We start from the raw sequence: 19,626 nt of genomic DNA, 5'->3' as shown, positions 1-19,626 counted from the left end.
ACTGCTTGATAGTGTTCCATAGCTCTGATGCTTTATTTTTTTGTTAGTCTTTTTTCTCCTCATGCTTTTCTTTGAACAGTTTCTGTTGCTATTTCACTGATTTAAAAAAGAAATCATTATCTGTTTTGTTGTTAATATTATCCAATGTACTTTTCACTTTAGTTGTCTTTTTTGTCTCTGGAAATTCAATTTCGGTCTTTTATTTTTTTTTAAACATCTTCCATTTTTCTCATCATGTTCATATTTTCTGCTCTATTGCTGGACATGAAGAGCACATTGATAGTAACTGTTTTATGTAGTTGTCCGCTAAGTCCATTAACCATATTATTTCTATGTATGTTTTAAGTATTTCAGTTTTCTCCTTGTTAAGGGTTATATTTTCCACTACTTTGCATGCCTAGTAATTTTTTATTAGATGTTAGACATTGTTACATTTACACTGTTGGATGATGTTTGATTCCTTCAAAGAGTGTTGGACTCTGTTCTGTCATGCAGTTGAATTATTCAGGATTAGTTTGATTCCTCGAGTCCCTTTAGTTTTGGGGGGTAGGCCCACTGCAGTCTTTAGTCTAGGACTAATTCAGCCCCACTAGCTATACCCATCTAAGGACTCCACCTGCTGCTCCATGATGTTGTCTCTTCATTGTAGACAGTGGAAAAGCAACATGTTCTGAGCCCTGTGCAACCTCCAAGAAAAGTCTGGCCTTCTTCTTTTCAATGGTTCTTTCTCTACCCTCTTGGAGTTCATACTTTGCATGTATGGATGCGTTTTCAGCCAAGATTCAGAGCTCTCTCTTTATGCAATATCCTCTCTTCATTGTACTGCCTTATAAATTCTAGCCAACTCAGACTCACCGATCTCTGATCTAAATGCAGCAAGACAACTAGACTGGGATCTTCCTGCCCCTGCTCTTCAACCTGGGAAATGCCTCCATGCAGTAAGCTGGGGCAATGGTAGGGTGCATTTCATTTGCTTCCCTTCTCCCAGGGATCATATAGTCTTGTGCTCCCTGTTGAACAATGTCTGAATACAATTTTCGTTTCCAGTCTGGTTTTCCAGTTGTTTGCAGAAAAGAAAGAAAATTCCTCTAGCAGTTACTACTTTATGGGAAGAGGGCAAAAGCAGACATTTCCTACACATTCATTTTCATTTTGTGAAATCAACTTTTTTTAATGTACATTTTAAAACACAGATTTAGTTCAATAACATTTCCCATATCAAATCTATCAATAAGAGATTCTGACAACAGCCCTTATTTCTAAGTTCAATAAACAAAAACAAATGTTCAGATCTAAATTTTATCAAGAATGTTTTATTCTTCTATCAATTTTTTGGCCTCTAACAAAACTTACAAAGTTCATTTTGTATATCTTTTTCTACCAGTAATAGTCATCGTATGAATTAAGACTGTAGCTATATTTATTGTTGCTAAATAGAAGAAAACCTGAAAATTCACATACCCTATGGCCTACCAATTCCACTTCTAGGCAAATGTCCAAGAGAAACATATATATGTACATTCACCAAAAGACACACAAAGAAATGTTCATAGCAGCACTAGGAATAAATTCCCCAATCTGCAAACAACCTAGATGCCCCTCAACAGTTGTGAATGGTTAAACTGTGGTGTATTCATATCATGGACATTATATAGCAACAATAATGAAAAATTATTGCTGCTTAGCAACAGCATGGATGAATCTCACAACACATAATACTGGGCAAAAGAGGCAAGACACCAAAGACTTCATTGAGTATGATTCCATTTATGTAAAGGTGGAAAGCAAACAGAAACAACTTATGGCGTTAGAAGTTGGACGGCGGTTACTTAGGTTGGTGTGGTAGGTGTGGGACTAGGGACGGGGAATGTGGCATAAGCCAGACTGGATGCCGTTTGTTGGCATTGTTTTTGATCTGCGTGATATTTCACAATGTATTTGCTTTATCAAAATTCACCAAATAGACTTATTGTCTGTATAGTTTTCAGTAGGTATTATGCTAATTAACTTTATTAATAACTCTCTCTGTGTATAAAGCTGTTAATTTTTATCCTGAGAAATTCATCTATAAATCTGGAAACTAACTGGAATTCCATGAGCATTTAAAGATACATAAACTGTTCCACTGACTGCTACCAATGATGGCTCTTTTTTAAGTGAACCACATTCTGGAAGGAAAACTAAGGACACTGATGATTTTTATGGTCATCTGGATGCACTAATATATGTTTTTCACTTGCATTTACCTTGGAGAAAAATTTCTGTGTCTAAAACTAGTAATTAAAATCCTCCAGGTAATATTATAATAGTTTAAGAACATGGGTTCTGGAGACAAATTTGTCTGGGTCTAAATCCTGGCTCTGCTATTTACTAGTGTTGTAAAGCAAAGCTCGCGAGTCAGGCAGACAACGGTAACAATTATGCCAATTTAGGGAGTCTTTATTGCAAAGCCAGCGGCTACGAGGGGGCTGGTGCCTCCGAAGACCTTGCAGCCCTGAAGGGAAGTTGGGTAGGGTTTATAAAAGCAAAAACCACAGGGGTACATTGAGGCAGGGTAATTCCATTGAGGCAAACAGAAACTGTTAACAAGTCCCAACCTTTATAGACTTGTGGGATGCTGATTCTGAGGTGGAAAGTTCCAGGGGGATGATGTATGTTGAAACTATATATATCCACACACAGGCGGAAAGTATCTTACAGGACAAGGGTCTAGTCCTAGCAAAGTGTTAGTACAGAAGCTGAAATAGCAGGGTTGTGTTAATAACTAACCTTATTTATTAGTATAGTTTATAAGTACGGAACAATTAACAGGTTGTTCAAGCTATAGTTGGGTATCCTTTGTTATGGGGGGCTACTGGGAGAACTCTTGAGCTGGGACTTTTTCTGGGCAGGGTAAGGTAAATTAAGGCAAAGTCTAATAGAGAAGCTGAAACTGCATACATCCTAATATTCGCACGCATATGATTTCCGAGAACAGCGCCTGATTTCAGGTAGCTAAGCTATGGGGGGGGGGGCACTGGCCCTTTTGTAATAATGGCTTGAGCTAAGCACTAAGAGAAACAGGGACCTTTCGTCACTAGCTGAGCGTCTGGGGCAAGAAGCTATGCCTCAGTTTCCTCATCTGTAAAAGAGGGATAAGTTTATTATTAAGATTAGATGAATGTTAATAAAGAATAAATATGAAGGAGCACATGCAAAACAGCAGGAAATTTCTTAAAATACTGTGGCTGGTAACTGCTTTTTCTCCTTTGTATCTCTGTAAACATTACGTGACATCCCATGCAAGACTTATTTTTTAGATAACATTGTTTCATTCAATCAACACTGGTGAAGTGGTCTGTTCTTGTGTGCCTCAGACCTTGACATTTTCATCTTTGGAAATGATTGCACATCAAGACATTTTCTTCCTATTTAAGCAAGTTCCTTCTATTTCAAATATGTGTTCTGGTCCATAAGTCTTCTCCTCTATGAGCTTCTCCAGCTCAGCTGTTACTGCCTTTCCCGTTTTCTTCACAATGTAAAAAGAAAAATGCTTAAACTAAATCCAACCATTAGTACAGACTTAGAAAGTGAGTAATGGCATTAATTTCTTCAATATTTGGGGTCTCAGACAAAACATTTAAATCTCATGGCTTTCTCTAGACTCATAATAATAAGGGGGATAACATATTTCTTTTATGTAGTTTTTAAAAAGTTCCTTTAGTTCTTAAATTTTTTTTAAAAATTTAAAATAAATTATATGTATAGAAAAGTACATAAATTGCTATGTAGAACAGCTACAATGGAGCCACTCCCACACTCGAACAATTTGAGAAGCTATATGAAAATTTTTCTTTAAGAAATAAAAAATTAAAATATCTGTTTGAAGACATTAGAAAGCTGTGGTGGCAGCCAGGACTGAAGGAACTAAGGTCCCAGAGAGGAGTGGGGTATAGAGAAGGGTAGGCATTTGCCCACTGGTGTTCCTCTTAAAGACATCTCTGTCAACTAAGCCATTCAGGAATGCTAGAAGCCAAACACAAAGCGGCTGAAATCACAGTGTACTGTACGGAGGAGACACAAACTGGAATACAAGACCGGCCATAGAGGGGAGCCACAGGAAACACCCCAGGCTTCTTGGTGGAAGGGCTACACCATAGGAATGGCAGAAAATCAGAACAGACTGAGTCTTATACAAATTGCAAATCAGCTTCAGTTCTGCTCAATTCCCTATTGGATTGAAATGTGCTATTTATCTACTGCTATGTAACAATGTATCCCAAAACATAGTGGCTTAAAAAAATAAACCATTACCTCACAGTTTCTGTGGGTAAAGTAGGGAGCAGTATCGTTGGGAATTTTGGTACAGGATCGCTTATAGGTTGCAGTCAGGATGTTGGCTTGGCAGGGGCTGCACTCATGTGAAGGTGTGACTGGGGCTGCAGGTTCCGCTTCTAAAACGGCTTACTCACATGGCTGCTGACACAGTGCCTCATCATCTGGGACTCCGAATAGGTTGCTTGATGCCCTCCAGTAACCTATGCTTGTTGCCATGCTATCATGGCAGTTAATGTGCCCAGAACAAGTAACCCAAGAGAAAGCAAGGAAGCTACTACTTTTACGATCTAGTTCCACAATGTTACTTTTACCATATTCTGTTTGCTGTCACCAAGTATAGCCCTTGAAGGGAATTAGGCTCCACCTTTTTAAAGGAAGGAATATCAAAGAATATGTGGGCATATTTTAAAACCATCAAACGAGGCTGTGACCCTCTCTCTGCTGCCTGCCAGCGTAGAGGGTGAACCCACTCTGATGGAAGATAACATCATTTAGAGCCTCTACAATTTTCAATATACAATGTCCAAGATTCAAACAAAAAATTAGCAGGTAAAGTAAGAAAAATACCAAATAGAAACAGAGCTCAAAGTAACCCAGATACAAGTATTAAGGAATAGGTCAGAAAATAACAGTGATAAAATGTTTAACAGATGGATGATAAAATGAAGAATTTCACCACAGAAGCTGAATCTATAAAAAGAGAATCTAATGGAGAGGGAGAACTGAAAAAGTAAAGTGAAATTAAGAATTCAATACATGGGCTTAACAGCCACTTATATCTAGCTGAAGAAAGGATTATTAAACTGAAAAATAAGTTAGCAGAAAATATCCAGACCATAGCATGGAAAACAAAAAAGATGGAGTGTACAGAGAAGCATGTAATTAGTATACTACAGGGGAGAAAAAATAGAATGGTATAGAAGCAATATATGAAGAGGTAATTGCTAAGAAGTTTCCAAAGATGATAAAAGATATCAAGCCACAGGATCAAAGACTATAAACCCCAATCTGGATAAATTAAAAAGCAAAACAAAATACCCCATAACTAGCACCATACTGATGGAAACCAAAAATAAGTAGAATATCTTAAATGCAGCTATAGAAATACAGACATTATCTTCAAAGAAGCAACAATATGACTGCCTAACTTTTCAACAGAAATTATAGAAGTCAGAAGACAGTGACATCTTGAAAGTACTGAAAGAAAATAACTGTCAACCTACAATTCAACACCCATGTTAAAATATCCTGTAAATACAAAGTCAAGGGCCGGCCCAGTGGCTCAGTTGGTTAAGCGCTCGCTTGGGAGCACCAGCTCTGAGCAGCAGGGCCACAGTTTGGATCCCACATTGAGGGCCAGTGACACTGCGCCCTCTACAGCTAAGATCATGAAAAACAGCTCATCCTGGAGCTGGGCTGCTGTGAGTCGCCAGCAACGACGTAGGCTGCAGCCGGGCTGCAGTAGGCTGCCGTGAGCTACATGAGCGGCCGATCAATGACAGGTGACCGACTGCCTCACCCGGAGGAGCGCAATGATCATATCAACATGGCCAGTGAAGCGACGTCCTCCACAACTAGACTGAAGAACAAAACAGCAATTTGTCTACCCGTCTGTTCTCCTTCCCTGATTCCCCAATGCTGTTCTCCTCCAATTCCCCAAAAAAAATTTTAAAAAAAAAAAAAAAAAAAAACCAAGTCAAAATGAAAGTATTTCCAGACAAATAAAAACTGACAATTTATCCTGAGCAGAAAAAAAAAAAAGTAATAAATGGAGTTCTTCAGGCAGAAGCAAACTGATCCCAGATGGAATAATAACTGTACAAAATAGTGATATTATTTTCTAAGGTTTAAAATAATGTAAAATTAAAAAGTATGAAAGATGGCAGAAAGAGCAGTAAATGGAGTTAAAACGTTCTAAGGTCAAATATTGCCTACAAAATGGTAAAAGTAGCAATTCATATTAGAGTCTAATATTAGAAGCAAGAATCCATATCATGATCTTTAGGATAACTTCTAAAGGAATGATGAAAGATGATGTATAATTAATAGGTAGTGGAGAAAGGAAGAAAAAGATTAATCTACAAGAATTCTAAAACAGAGACAGACACATAGAGGAGGAAAGGACCATAAAATAGATAGGACTGACTAGACTGAAGAACAAAAGGACAGCAATTTGTCTGTTCCCCTTCCCCGATTCCCCAATGCTGTTCCCCTCCCCCAATTCCCCAATAAAATCTTACACAAAAAAAACAGATAGGACTGTAGTTATGAACTTATATATAGCAGTAAAATTATATTAAAGATAAACAATCTAAATTTTCTAATAGATAATTATTTTCAAATTGAATTAAAAATACATGTTCAGCTTAATAAATAAGTATACAACTAGCACCCACATAGCTACCACTCAGGTAAATACATTTTAAATTATCAGCACTTCAGAAATCCATGTCTCCATCCTATATCATAAATCTCCTCCGAAACGAGCATTTATGGTACTAATTTCCTTGTTTTACTTTTTAGATTTACCATCACTTTGAACTCCTAAATAATGGTCCTTTTTTACTGGCTATTTTTGAACTTCATTTGAATGGTATCTCACTATTATTTTGTGTCTGCTTTTCAATAATGTTTTGTGGCTGCAACTTACTGCAATTTATTTTTCTTTTCAACTGTAGATGGGCATATTTTTTCTTCCAGTTTTTGGCTATTATGGAAAATGTTGTTAATGAACGTTCCTATACATATGTCCTATTGCATAGGTATACATGTCTCTAGGTAGGGTATATATGATGGGATGGGGTATTCAGATCTTCATAGTTTCTAGATAATGCCTCATTTTTTTAGTTTTAATGTGGTAAAACTGATTTTTTTTTCTTTTATGGCAAAGGTATTTGTGTCTTAAGAAATCTTTCCTTATCTGAAGTTCTTAAAGACAGTCTATATTACCGTCTAACAGCTTTGTAATTTTCCTTTAGATAGTTCCTTAATCCTTAACATGAGATTGATTTTTATGTATAGCCTGACATAGGGATCCAATTTCTTTCATATTTCCAACATGAATAGCAAATTAACACCATTTACTACAAGTCAATCATTTACCAAATTATCTGCCATTACAACTTCCATCACATATCACATACACATAGGTTTCTGGACTCTGCTACACTGCTCTATTTGGAAATATCACATTATCCTACACTTGCCAATACCACATTATCCAATTACTGTAGTTTTATGTTCTGACATCAGATAGCAAATTCCTTTCAGTTTGCTTCTCTGTTAAAGGATATCTTGACCGCTTAGCCTATTGCATTTACATATACATTTTAGAATCAAATCAGCTTGTCAAGTTCCATAAAATTACACACTGGGGAACTGACTGAAAAACATTTCATAATGCTTCATAATTCATTTCATAATTCTCCAAACCATAAACGTACTACTTTTCTCCACTGAATTCTTCTTTAATATTGCTCAAAGTTTTGTAATTTTCTTCAGAAATTACTACATGTCCTGTTAAATGTATTCCTGGGTACCTGATGTTTGGTGATTTTGGAATTCTTAAATATTTCATTTCCTAGTTGTTTATATCTTATATATAGGAATACAATTGATATATGTACGTTTGGCAATCTTGCTAAATTCTTATTAATCCTGATAATTTATTGGTAAATTACTTTGGATTTCCTACATACAGACCACCAATTATCAAAGAATAGTAATATTCCTTGTTGCTTCTTTTAGAATCCTTTATATTTTTAGTTTGCTTTCATTAGTTTTGCATTAGCTAACATATCCAGTATAATGTTAAAGTGGTGACAGCAGGCATCCTTTTATTTTGTATCTCAAAGGGAGTATTTTCAATATTTGGCCATCAGACTTGTTTTAGAGTTTTAGTAGATACTCTATCAGATTAAGGTAGTTACCTCTGATTCCAAGTTTGCCAAAAATTTGTTTTTAATCATAAAGATATGTTATCAAATCCTACACTTTTTGTGAGCTGATGATGATTCTTCTCTAGGCAAGTTACATTAATTGATTTTTTTGTTGTTGAACCAACACTGCAGCTTCCTGGGACAAACTCGACCTTTTTGAATTGTTGAACTTGGTTTACTAGTATCTTATTTAAGATATCTGCATCTATTTCATGGGTAAAAGTAGACTGTAATTTTCCATTTCTGTAAAGTTTTTAAACTGACTTCAATATCGGAGTTACACTAGATTTTAGTATCTAGTCTCATAAAATGAACTGAAGAATAACCCCTCCTTTTTTATTCTTTGGAATACAGTAAGTTCTCACTTAACACTGTCAATTCGTTCTGCAATTTTAAGTGAAATGACTGTAATGAAACCAATTTTACCATAGGCTAATGGATATAAACAAGAATTAAATTCCTACATCTCATCAACATTTTAATGAAACAAGGTTGAATGAAACCACATTATTCAAGGACTTGCTGTAGCTGGTTTAAAACTGGTGGTGTTTCTTCCTTAACTGTTTTATAAAACTTACCACTGAACCCACCCATGAGGGTCAAGTTACATATTTGTGACACCTACTCTCACACTCACCCTGGGCTGAGAGTGCTGTCTGGAACAGTTTCATACATTTCAGGTTCTTTCTTCATTATGGTGGAGTTAAGGTGGACTGTTCACATCATAGAGATATGCTTCTTTTTCATTTTCATCATCAGCATTTTATTTTCCTTTCTGTCACTTTGCGTTTTAGCACATACATCCACAAGTGCCAACAACAAAGACCCATACTTCCACCAACTAAATTAAATGAAGACTCATACTTTCACCAACTAAATTAAATGCCTTCTTCACAGCCTCTTCTCACTTAAAACTGAAGTGTGGGCCTCAATGCTATGGAATATTAGGTTTTTTTCCTGATTTCCAAAGATTCAAAACTGCATGTATATTCCCAAATACCCACAATCTATTGCAAATGGTGTAGATAAGTATTGCTTCTCCTTCGTCTTACAGCATCTGTGAGTACGTAGTTATTTGGGGGAAAGCGTGTTATTCTTCGAACAACAGGCATCATTTAATTCACTTATTTTTGCTTATATAGTTTCCTCTTTTTAAAAGCTGAGGCATAATTTAACATATAAAGGAAAACCATAGGACATTTTAAGGCGTAAACGTTAAGAGTAAATAAATACTATTATAAAGCTCCAAAACTGTTGAGAATCACCAGTGAGGAGAAAGTAACTCATTAAAATGCACCCCCACCTCCTTGAACAGGAATCCAGGCCAGGATAAACACTCATGTTTCCTTGTTAAACTAAACTACTTCTTCCCTATCAGCCCCAAATCCTTCAGACTAGATCAGAAATTAGGTGTCTCAGCTGCTTTGTGACTCAATTGTGCAAATAATTTAACCTGTTCACTCTAATTTGAAGTCATCATGATAATACTTTCAGCATATGTAATTTTAGGGACTTTTCTCCTAGTTTTACTTACTTTCCTAGTCTTACTCTTCTAATTTTTTTAAACCGCTGTTTAATAGAGCTTCGACTTTTCCTTGAGTAGCAACTGGAAACTACTGGAGTGCTCCAGTTAATCACTCCAGTCAATATACCAAAGATCAATATACCAAAGATGGAACGCATCACAATGAAAATCTGACACCTAACCAATTCAAAATTTTATTTAGTACTGTTTAAAACAATGATAAAAGCTTTGGAGAACCAATTCCATTCCTTCTTTCCTCCATTCCTAAATAAAGCTTCATAGCTTTAAGCTACTTTATGCTGAATTGAGAAAAGGGTGTATGTTTACATATATATGTATATGTGTGTGTGTGTATATTTTTTAGATAAATAAGTGTATGCATTTTTGTGGAAATGCCTACCTTTCAGAAACAGCCTCATCATGATCCTGTGACAAATCAATCTTTTCAATTGCTTTTCCTGATGGGTTGGAAGGTTCAGAGTTCACAGAAGTCTTTCTTTCTTCTGGACTACTGTCCAAATTCAGGATCTCTGAATTTGCACCCTGTTAAATGGGTTGAGAAAAAGCAAGTAAGGGGAGGGTCACCATTGTGCTCTTCCACACAAAATAGATGATAGGTAAAATTTCACTTGGAAAATGTTCTCAAAATAATCTTGCATATATATGGCAAAACATATATTAAGTTATATGGATCTCAATAGCTGATGACCATGATTGCTGTTCTCTGCAAAAATGAATAAAAAAACAAACTTCAGGGCCGGCTGAGTGGCTCAGTTGGTTAAGAGCTCACTCAAAGGTTTGAGCTCTGAGCAACAGAGGTTCGAGTCTGGCCCGAGCTGAGCTGCCGCTGAGCTGCCAACAGGTGGCAGGATGGCTCAGCTAAAAAACAAAAACAAAAACAAAAAAAAACTCAAAGAAATGAAAATAATAGTACAAATCAACTTTCTAGCTTAAATGGAAAGAAGGAAAAGGAAACACCTAAGTATATAGACACATTTTATTAGACTAAGTTTTAGGAACTAATAAACATTAGAATTTAACAAGGAGGCTTTTAAATTCCGTTATACTTTTGGTAATAAGTGAAGACTAGAAATAAATAAAATTTCAGCTTGCTCTTCCATTTAATGAGTTTTGTTTAAAACTTGGAGCTGAAACGTTTAGACCATGCTTTGGTTGAGAACTTGCAGTATTTAAAACAAATGTGTATATTAACCAATATAAAAGGATCAGTTGATTGCCCAACTCATGGGCTTTTCTGATGAACAAAAATGCAAGTATACAAAGGCAGAAATGTTATTACTGGGTTATCGGAGAAGTCATGATGCTTTTTTGCAACAAAAAGCAGAAAAAACATGTCATGACTTTTCCAACAACCCAATATATTACATGTACAGATTATATATGCAGAAACAGGTTCAAACAACATTGGAAAACAATAGCAAAAAATACTGGCATTCTTTCAATTCTAGGACAAGGTGGCATAAAATCACTTTTCCCTGCTCCTCCCCTCTAAAGCACAATTAAATACCCTGGAAATAATTCCACGGATAATCCCAAAATGCCTGTGAAAGGTGGAAAGAAGAGGGTAGACTTCCTGGGGACCTCAAAATGAAGGAGCAACACTCCAATGAGTTCCCCGAGTTGATTTTTTTATTATCCATATATCCTACACTGGGTGCCGGAAAGACCAGGGACCCATCCTTCTCCTCAAACCTAGAGTAGGGGTGGCTAATCCCTTCCATACCTGCAGAATCAGCAGCCAGATTCACTGCAGCCATAGTGTCAGCTGAGTCCCCACCTGATACCTGGGGCAGCAGTGGCCCTAATAGGCGGCAGTAGCAATGTTGGCAAAACCCAGCCAGGAAGCAATGCCCTGGACTCTGCACCTGGAACAGCTGCAGGCCAAATCCACTGGTGACAGTGGTGGGTATGGATATTGAAGCATCAGCAGTGTCCCTGCTCCACATCTGGAACAGCTGCAGGCCCAATCTACTGCAGTGGCAGCGATCAGAAGCCAATGTTTCCTGGACTCCCCACCCACATCTCTAGGGAACACAGGCAGCACCAGCAGGGGCTGAACAAGAGATCCAGGGGAGCCAGAAGAATGAAGCCAACCAGAATTGCACCTCAAAGACTTCGAAGAGTAAACCGTCATTGGAACTGGAGCTCACAGAAGGAGTCCAGGACCTACATGGTAAATCTAAGCAGGGTAACTCCCACTGAAAGAGAATGAATGCAGACTCTCTTCAAAGAGCTCTCCATGTGACTGAGTACTCTGACATGCTCATCTTTCCAAGGCAGTAGCAAAAGCTTATCGTGAAACTGTTGGCTTTCTCTCCACCTCATGCTTTTCTGACAGTGAACCTCCTAATTTTAGGATCTTTTGCAATCTGGATAGGCTCAGAATTTCCAAAATCAAATCTTCCTGGTAACTTTTTGCTAAAGAGTTCTCCCTTCAATATATCTCTTTCCTCTCACATTTTACTATAAGAAGAAACCAAACCAAACCTTCAACACATTGCTCAAAAATCTTGTCGGCGTAATGAAATTCGGAGTTCATCACTTATAAGTTCTGTTTTCCATATCACTGTAGAACACACTTTAGCTAAGCTTCCTGCACTCTGTAACATGAACCCCCTTTCCTCCAGTTTCCAATAACATGTTGCTAATTTCCTTCTGAGCCCTCACTTGCAGCCTTTAATATCTATATTTCAACTAAGAGTCTGTTTAAGGTGAAAGGTTCTCCAAGGAGTTCAAGTCTGAGGCACATGTCCAAACCAAGCAGCTTTATTTTCCTGTTGGGGTTGAGCCTAAAACTGGCATCGGCCCCATGCAGGAGTCTGCAGGGGGTTCTTATAGGGTAAGCGACAGGGGAAGTAATTACAAGCATACATGAGCAGTTATCATTGCATAACAGGTACTTCTGCAGAAATTTTCTGTGGACCTTTACAGTTCTGCTACGTCTTGTTTCTATCAAGAAACCTGTGGTCAGGTGCTCGTTATTTCTACCCAAGAGGATGTCTGGCAGCTTTATTAGCAGGGTGGGAGGTGTCGCCTCCCTCTTGGTGCCCCTGGTAGCCCCTAGCATAAGGCAATCAGGATTTTTAAAAAATAATACTTCTCAATGTTCTTCCAGCCTCTACCCATCACATCATTCCAAATCTACTTCCACATTTTGCGGTATTTGTTATAGCAGCACCTCATACTTCCTGGTACTACATTCTGTATTAGTTTCCTGAGGCTGTTCTAACAAATTACTACACACTGGGTGGTTTAAAACAACAGAAATGTATTCTGTCACAGTTCTGGAGGCCAGAAATTTGAAATCAGTTTCACTAAGACAAGGTCCAGTTGATTGCAGGGCTTTATCCCTTCTGGAAGCTTGAGGGAAGAATCTGTTTCCTGTTTCCCAGCTTCTAGAAGATGCCAGCATTCCTTGGCTCATAGCCCCTTCCTCTATTTTCAGTGCCATCATTCCAACCTCTGCTTCCATTGTCCCATCTCTTTCTTCTGCTGTAACATTCTTGGCTCCTTTTTATAAGGACTCTTATGAGTACTGAGCCTCAGGATAATCTCCCCACCTACAAGCTTCTTTTACCATGAAAAAAAAGATATTCACAGGTTCTGGGGATTAAGTCACAGACACCTTTTCAGGGCCATTATTCACCATCAACAACCTTGGCACAAATAACACTAAAGTGACATTTATAGAATATTACAACCAACATTCTTTCCAAGTGTACATGGAACATTCCCCAAGGGACACTGTATTTTGAACTGTAAGTGTCAATGATTGTCAAGATTGAAATTTTATATAGTATATTCTCTGACCAAAATGAAATTAGGTAGCAATAAAAATAACATACCAAGAAAAGTACCAAATGTTTGAAAAGTAAACACACATGAGTTATTTCTAAATAACCCATGGGTCAAAGAATAATACCATAAGGGAAATCAGAAATTATTTTGAACTGATGGAAAACAAAAATACAATATATCAAAGATTATATTATAATCTCTGCACTAAGAAGTGAATAACCTAGGCACTGAGAAGATGCTTAGGATACGCTTAGGAAAAAGCACTGCTTAGGAGAAAATTTATAGCTTTAAATGTTTTCCAGTAGAAAAGAAGGTTAAAAATCAATGCTCTTTCTCTCCTAAGAAGCTGGAAAAAGAACAGATTATATTCAAAGTGAAAGGAAGAAAATAATAAAAAACAGAAGAGAGACAAGTGATAGAGAATTAATAAGATTTAAAAAACCCTGGGCAGGCTGATTAAGGAAAAAAAACATAGCTTACCAGTATAAAAAATGAATAGAATATATCATTACATATCTACAAATATTTTTAAAAATCAGGGAATTTCTTATGCTAAGAAATTCAACAACTTAGATAAAATGGGCAAATTACTTGCAAAGATAACTTACAAAACTGATACAAGATGAAATTTAAAAATCTGAATAGCCCTATACCTATTAAATTAATTCAGTGTTCAAGAAAAAGTCTTTCTACAAAAGAAAGCTCCTTTTCCAGATAGTTTTCAGAGGTAGATACTATAAAATATTTAAGGAAGTAATAAAAATCTTACACAAACTTTCAGAAACCAGGGGATGGAATACGTCTAAATTCATTTATTGAGCTAGCATAAATACGATACCAAAGTGAATAAAGATACTACAAAAAAATATATTCAGTGAATGTATATTGAAAATTATATTTAAATTTTATATAAAAAGATAAACATACTAAACTCTACTTAATGATAACCATACTGAAATATTTTATAAGTGTACATTACAGAGTACATCTTGCTGCAAAATACAGCTATACACAAATATAACAAATATAAAGATATCTTAGGGATGAATAAATTGACAGATATCTGACAAAAATAAATACATTAAAATAGTAAAGGTATAATTTAGGTGCTGAGTATATAACTGTTCACTATAAAATTATATCAACTTTGCTATATGTTTGAAACTTTTCATCCTGATAAAATGGTGGGGAGGAGGCTGGTCTAAGCAATCACAAATCATGTTTCTACTCAATTTGTAAAAGTAATACAAATCGCATTTACTTTTGGTTACCTAAGGGTATCTTCCCCAGAGATAAGTCACAGGAACATTCTAAATATCAATTTATTATCTTTTAAGCCTTCTGTTTTAGTTTGGAAACATATTCATTTCTTATAACCCAACTACTTATAATGTGGGTCAACTAAGTTATTAAAACACCTATGTGTTTATACCAACCTGATTGGCTGTATTACTGGATGACTCATTTGGTTCCAAAGAGTTCTTTTCAGGTAACAATGCTTTTTCGATACGTCTTTTAAGTCTTGCTACTTTTTCCTAGAAGAAAAAGAGGAAAACAAATAAATATGGCACCAAGAGTACTAAATAATATACAGAAATGGAAGGAAAACTATTTGCCAAAGTAGTTTTGTGAGACTTAAGCATCCACTGAAATAAATCAGAAATCCTTATATAAATCAAAGATTTAAATCACATTTGATGCATCCATCGACTGATGAATAAAAAAAGATCACACACAAACACACACACAGGAATACTACTCAGTCATTGAAGAAAGATGAAATATTGCCATTTGCAATAACGGATGAATCTTCAGGGTAATATACTAAGTAAAATCAGTCAGACAGAAAAGGACAGAATTGTGTAATTTCACTCACACAAACACACAAAAAAAGAAATCAGCCAACCCAAACAAACCAAACCCTTAGATACAGACAACAGATTGGTGGTTACAAGAGGGGATGGAGGTTTTGGAGGAGGGCGAAGTAGGTAAAAGGGTCAAATGTAGGGTTACAGATGGAAACTAGACTTTTTGTGGTGAGTACACTATAATGTATACAGATATTGAATTATAATGTTATACACCTGAAATTTATATACTGTTATACACCAATGTTATCTCAATTTAAAAAAAAAATCGTGTTTAATGCTAGTATGACATTCTAGAAGATAAAAACATCAAAATTCTAATTGGTCCATAATAAAATTAATGTTGATAGAAACACCAATCAGCAAGTAACCTTAGAAGAGGAAAACAGAACCAAAAAAACCCCACAAAATGACTGAAACTGGTTGTATAGCTCTAATACAGAATATATTTTGAATTAAAAGAAACTGCCTATGTATTAAGCCTGTCAACTGACACAGAAAGGCTGGTATTTCTAAAAGTATTTGTCAAGGGCCAATATTGCTGAGATATAATAAATTCTATTACCTACAAATTCTGGTACATCTGGCTTGTGGCCAGGGATCATACTTGGATCTGCCTTTGTTTTCCTTTCCTGACATATAAAATATCATCAAATTCTATTTTTTAAAAGGACTCAAATGAAATCAAATGAAATTAGAAACTTACGAAGAGTTCACCAGCTATTGCTTCATGTTTATTCCTGCACTGTGTCTTCCCAATGCGTTCGGTCAATTCTTTCAGTTTGTTATCAAATAGTTTGTAATTTATACTACACATCTCCTGTCGAATCAAATGTTTGACCTAGAATTTTAAAATAAAAACCAAAACACCCCACGTTTCAAATTTAAAAGCAGTTTTATTTCCTACTTCCTAAAAATAGCTTTGCTCTTTTCTGGATTTACTGTAATCAATAAAATATACTTCATATTATGAAATTTATAATTTATATTAATATAACAGTAAGTTTTATAAAAGTTGAATATCAAATTCAGCAAAACACACCTAATATTTAAATATGTGTATGTTAGAAATGAAATTTATCCTCCTAGCGGATTTTAGTTTTCTATAGTTTCAGCTGAATTCCAAATACATATTAAAAGAACAATAAAAGTCTATATATATCCCATTTATATTTTTTAATGACCATAACTGAAACCTAGTATTCCATAAAAAGAACTCTACTTATCTGAAAACCAGTCCAATGAAAATGGTTGGTTGGTCTGTGGTAAATACAGAGCAAATTATGAAAGTATGAGCCTTGACCCTGCCATTAACAAGCTATGTGACCTTTGGGAAGTCACAACATCTCTGAGCTTCGCTTTCCTTGTCTACAAATGGGTAGATGATACAATGTTGAATGAGTGACACTCATTGAATTTTTTTAATAAAAAAGCTAACATGCAAAACAGCTCCATAAGATGGAAAACACTGAATTGATATGAAGGAAATAAACATGCAAGATAATCTCCTTTACTTGAAGGTTTTTTAGAGGGTGACTTTCTTATTGTTAAAATTGAAATAAGCCAGGGACAATAGGTGGTGACTAACATTATCTGGCATAATGCATGCTATTCTAACAGATCACAGTAGCTATCATATGAAACACTGATGCATTTCATTATCTGGATGATTTTTAGAAAACAGACTGGCCTATTTTCAGGCAGCATAATTAATCTCAATGCCCACTGACATGAACAGCCAGCCCTGTTGAGCCATGCATTCAGAAACATCCACTGTAGTTATCTGCTCAGTGTGTATCGTCCTGTAAACAACTTTCATAACAGTTGGTAGTCTTTCTTAGTCACAAAACCTATCACAATACGTTAAAGTCTTTATTAGTAATATTTACAACTTTCCCCTAATGTCTTGCCTCTTGGTGCTCAAAATTGGAACATAAAGTTTCTATGTTAAACTCTTTTATACTGATATCATCTGAATGATTAGTCATATTCAGTAATTTGATTATTCCCAAGGTTTCTCCTTTTCCTTTTCAATTGTTCTTGCTCTTCAACATTACTGGACATGACTGTCATTACTACTCTAACACTTTAAAATATTTGATTAAATTAGTAAGTGCTTAAAATATATATATTATGTAAGTAAATGCTCAGAAACACATACTATTTTACCTAACAGTCATTACCTTTCACCCGGGTGTGGTTTTTATAGATTATTGCATACTTGCCAGTTCATTGGCAGGGGCCAATATGCGAAGCTGTACCCAGATGAATCATGGAGAAACATATCTAAGTGTTTTGGAATACTGTTTTGCTAACAAGCAAAGGCCACACAGTAGAAAGCTGAATAACAGGTACCAATAATGATTCTTATCAGGTACGGTTAAGTTTGAGAAAAGAGTGGCCTAAAACAAGTCTTCAACTATTCATGAGCTCAAGAAACCACAATTTAAACAAGTATGCCTGGTGATTCAGATGGAGACAGACACTTAAAACTCCGTTATTTTGGACTAAATGTCCACCAAGGGGTGATTCCTCTTGGTTAGAGCGGACATTTGTTCTCATTTAGTGGTGATGTTCTTCATACAGAAGGAAGACACAACAGCCTCCACCAAATACCTCAGGAAAGTCTTCTGCTGATGGTAATATGTCCAAATTATGAAATCAGATCGACGTCCTAGATACAATTTGCAGATGGCAGCCAAAGTGGCCTAAAGATTGGAGAAAGACTGGTGGGTAGAGTGACTAACTTGGATTTTAGAAGAAAAATCCCTCTACTTCAATAATTAATTGGAACCAACTAGGCCAAAATCCTTATGAAATCTCAAAAAATGAGTCAACAACTCTGGGACCCTGTCAATAGAGAAGAACAATGTCAGACGGGAGGCCTTATTCCTCTGGGATTCAAACAAGACAAACAAACAGATGTTTGTTTACTATTTGGACAGGAATCAAAACATTAAGTAAGACAAAGCTAGCTATTTAAAGATAGGTAAAAAGATAGGAATTAGCTGAAACCTAAGTTGTCTCTGGAGAATGTTTAAGAAACTTCTGCATAGGGGGTGGGAGGATAGGCGGATAACAAAATAAACTTCATTCCCTAAACCTCACTGGGAAAGACCATTTTCTGTATCCAAGTACTTTGTGAGGCAGATAATAGTGAATGAAAACACTGATTTTTCTATGCCAGTGAGATTAGAACTTTCAAAGATTAAATTTTGTCTTTTTATGTCCATATCAAAACTTATTTCTGAATTCAGCTACTAATTACAGGAAATAAGCTAGATCCATCTTAAACTAGATCCATGCTTACCATAATTCTGCTACCACTTCCCTGCAAACAATAGAAAATTGACATATTTTTTATTAGTGTCTCTTTTCGTCTACCTAGAAGAAAACAAGAGGTAGGGAGGGGAAAACTGTGGACTCGTCTGTTAAGCTGGTTCTGTAGAAGTCTTTCAAAAAGGTTTCCAGTTATTATGTGAATACACGTTCATATAATATGTAACTATATAGTTGTAATGGTCTGTTTTAGAAAACAGTAGTGTTTTTGTTTCTGATATAGTTAGCAGGATAGTTTGAGTTGGGACATTTTGTTCCATTATAGCTGACAGGCATTAATTTATTACTTAATGATTTTTAGTTGGCTTTCTAGTGGTAAATAAAGTAAAATAGCAAACATGATCATCAAAACAGGACCTATTAAAATTGAAGCTCATTCTCAGAGTTGATCAGACATGTATGAAAACTGCAGTACAATGAGATGACATGGGGCAAAAATGAAAGCAAACCATGCATTTAACAATGCCATAAAGCAAAATGTCACATAATGCAGCATAACTAGTAAACTTGCAAATTACAACAAGTAAACCTGAATGTAATAGGACTTTGTAATGAACTTCGGGATTGTCTGGGCCTGTGAAGTAGTGGTGAATCATGTTAAGGTCTACAAACAGCTATCGATGTAAATCAAAGAACCCATGACCAGTACAAAATATTGTTCAGCAAATTTCAAGGTTATGCAGTATCTGACTCACAAAGAAATTTGAATGCAACATGGACTGAAAAGCCCATTCTATTTCTACCAGAGCCCTCTACCCAGGTTACTCGCATAGGATATCATTCTCAAGAAACTAGGGATATTTTGGTAATGCAAATGCAT

At 35.9% G+C, this 19,626-nt stretch overlaps 1 protein-coding gene across 1 annotated transcript in view; it reads right to left on the bottom strand.

Moving 5' to 3' along the window:
- The window catches only part of ATF7IP2 (activating transcription factor 7 interacting protein 2), a 73,956-nt gene that overhangs the window by 21,869 nt on the left and 32,461 nt on the right, over positions 1-19,626 (bottom strand). Inside the window, exons 4-7 of the mRNA XM_019650879.1 lie at positions 16,174-16,308; positions 15,036-15,134; positions 10,181-10,323; positions 4,294-4,390 (exon numbers count right to left, since the gene is read on the bottom strand). Coding sequence (XP_019506424.1) covers positions 4,294-4,390; positions 10,181-10,323; positions 15,036-15,134; positions 16,174-16,308 — 474 coding nt within the window. The remainder of the gene's footprint in view (positions 1-4,293; positions 4,391-10,180; positions 10,324-15,035; positions 15,135-16,173; positions 16,309-19,626) is intronic.

This window comes from Hipposideros armiger, unplaced genomic scaffold (assembly GCF_001890085.2).
Source record: "Hipposideros armiger isolate ML-2016 unplaced genomic scaffold, ASM189008v1 scaffold_149, whole genome shotgun sequence".
Lineage (NCBI taxonomy): Eukaryota > Metazoa > Chordata > Mammalia > Chiroptera > Hipposideridae > Hipposideros > Hipposideros armiger.
Note: the sequence above shows the minus strand (reverse complement) of the source record. Positions and strands in the feature narration are given on the sequence as shown.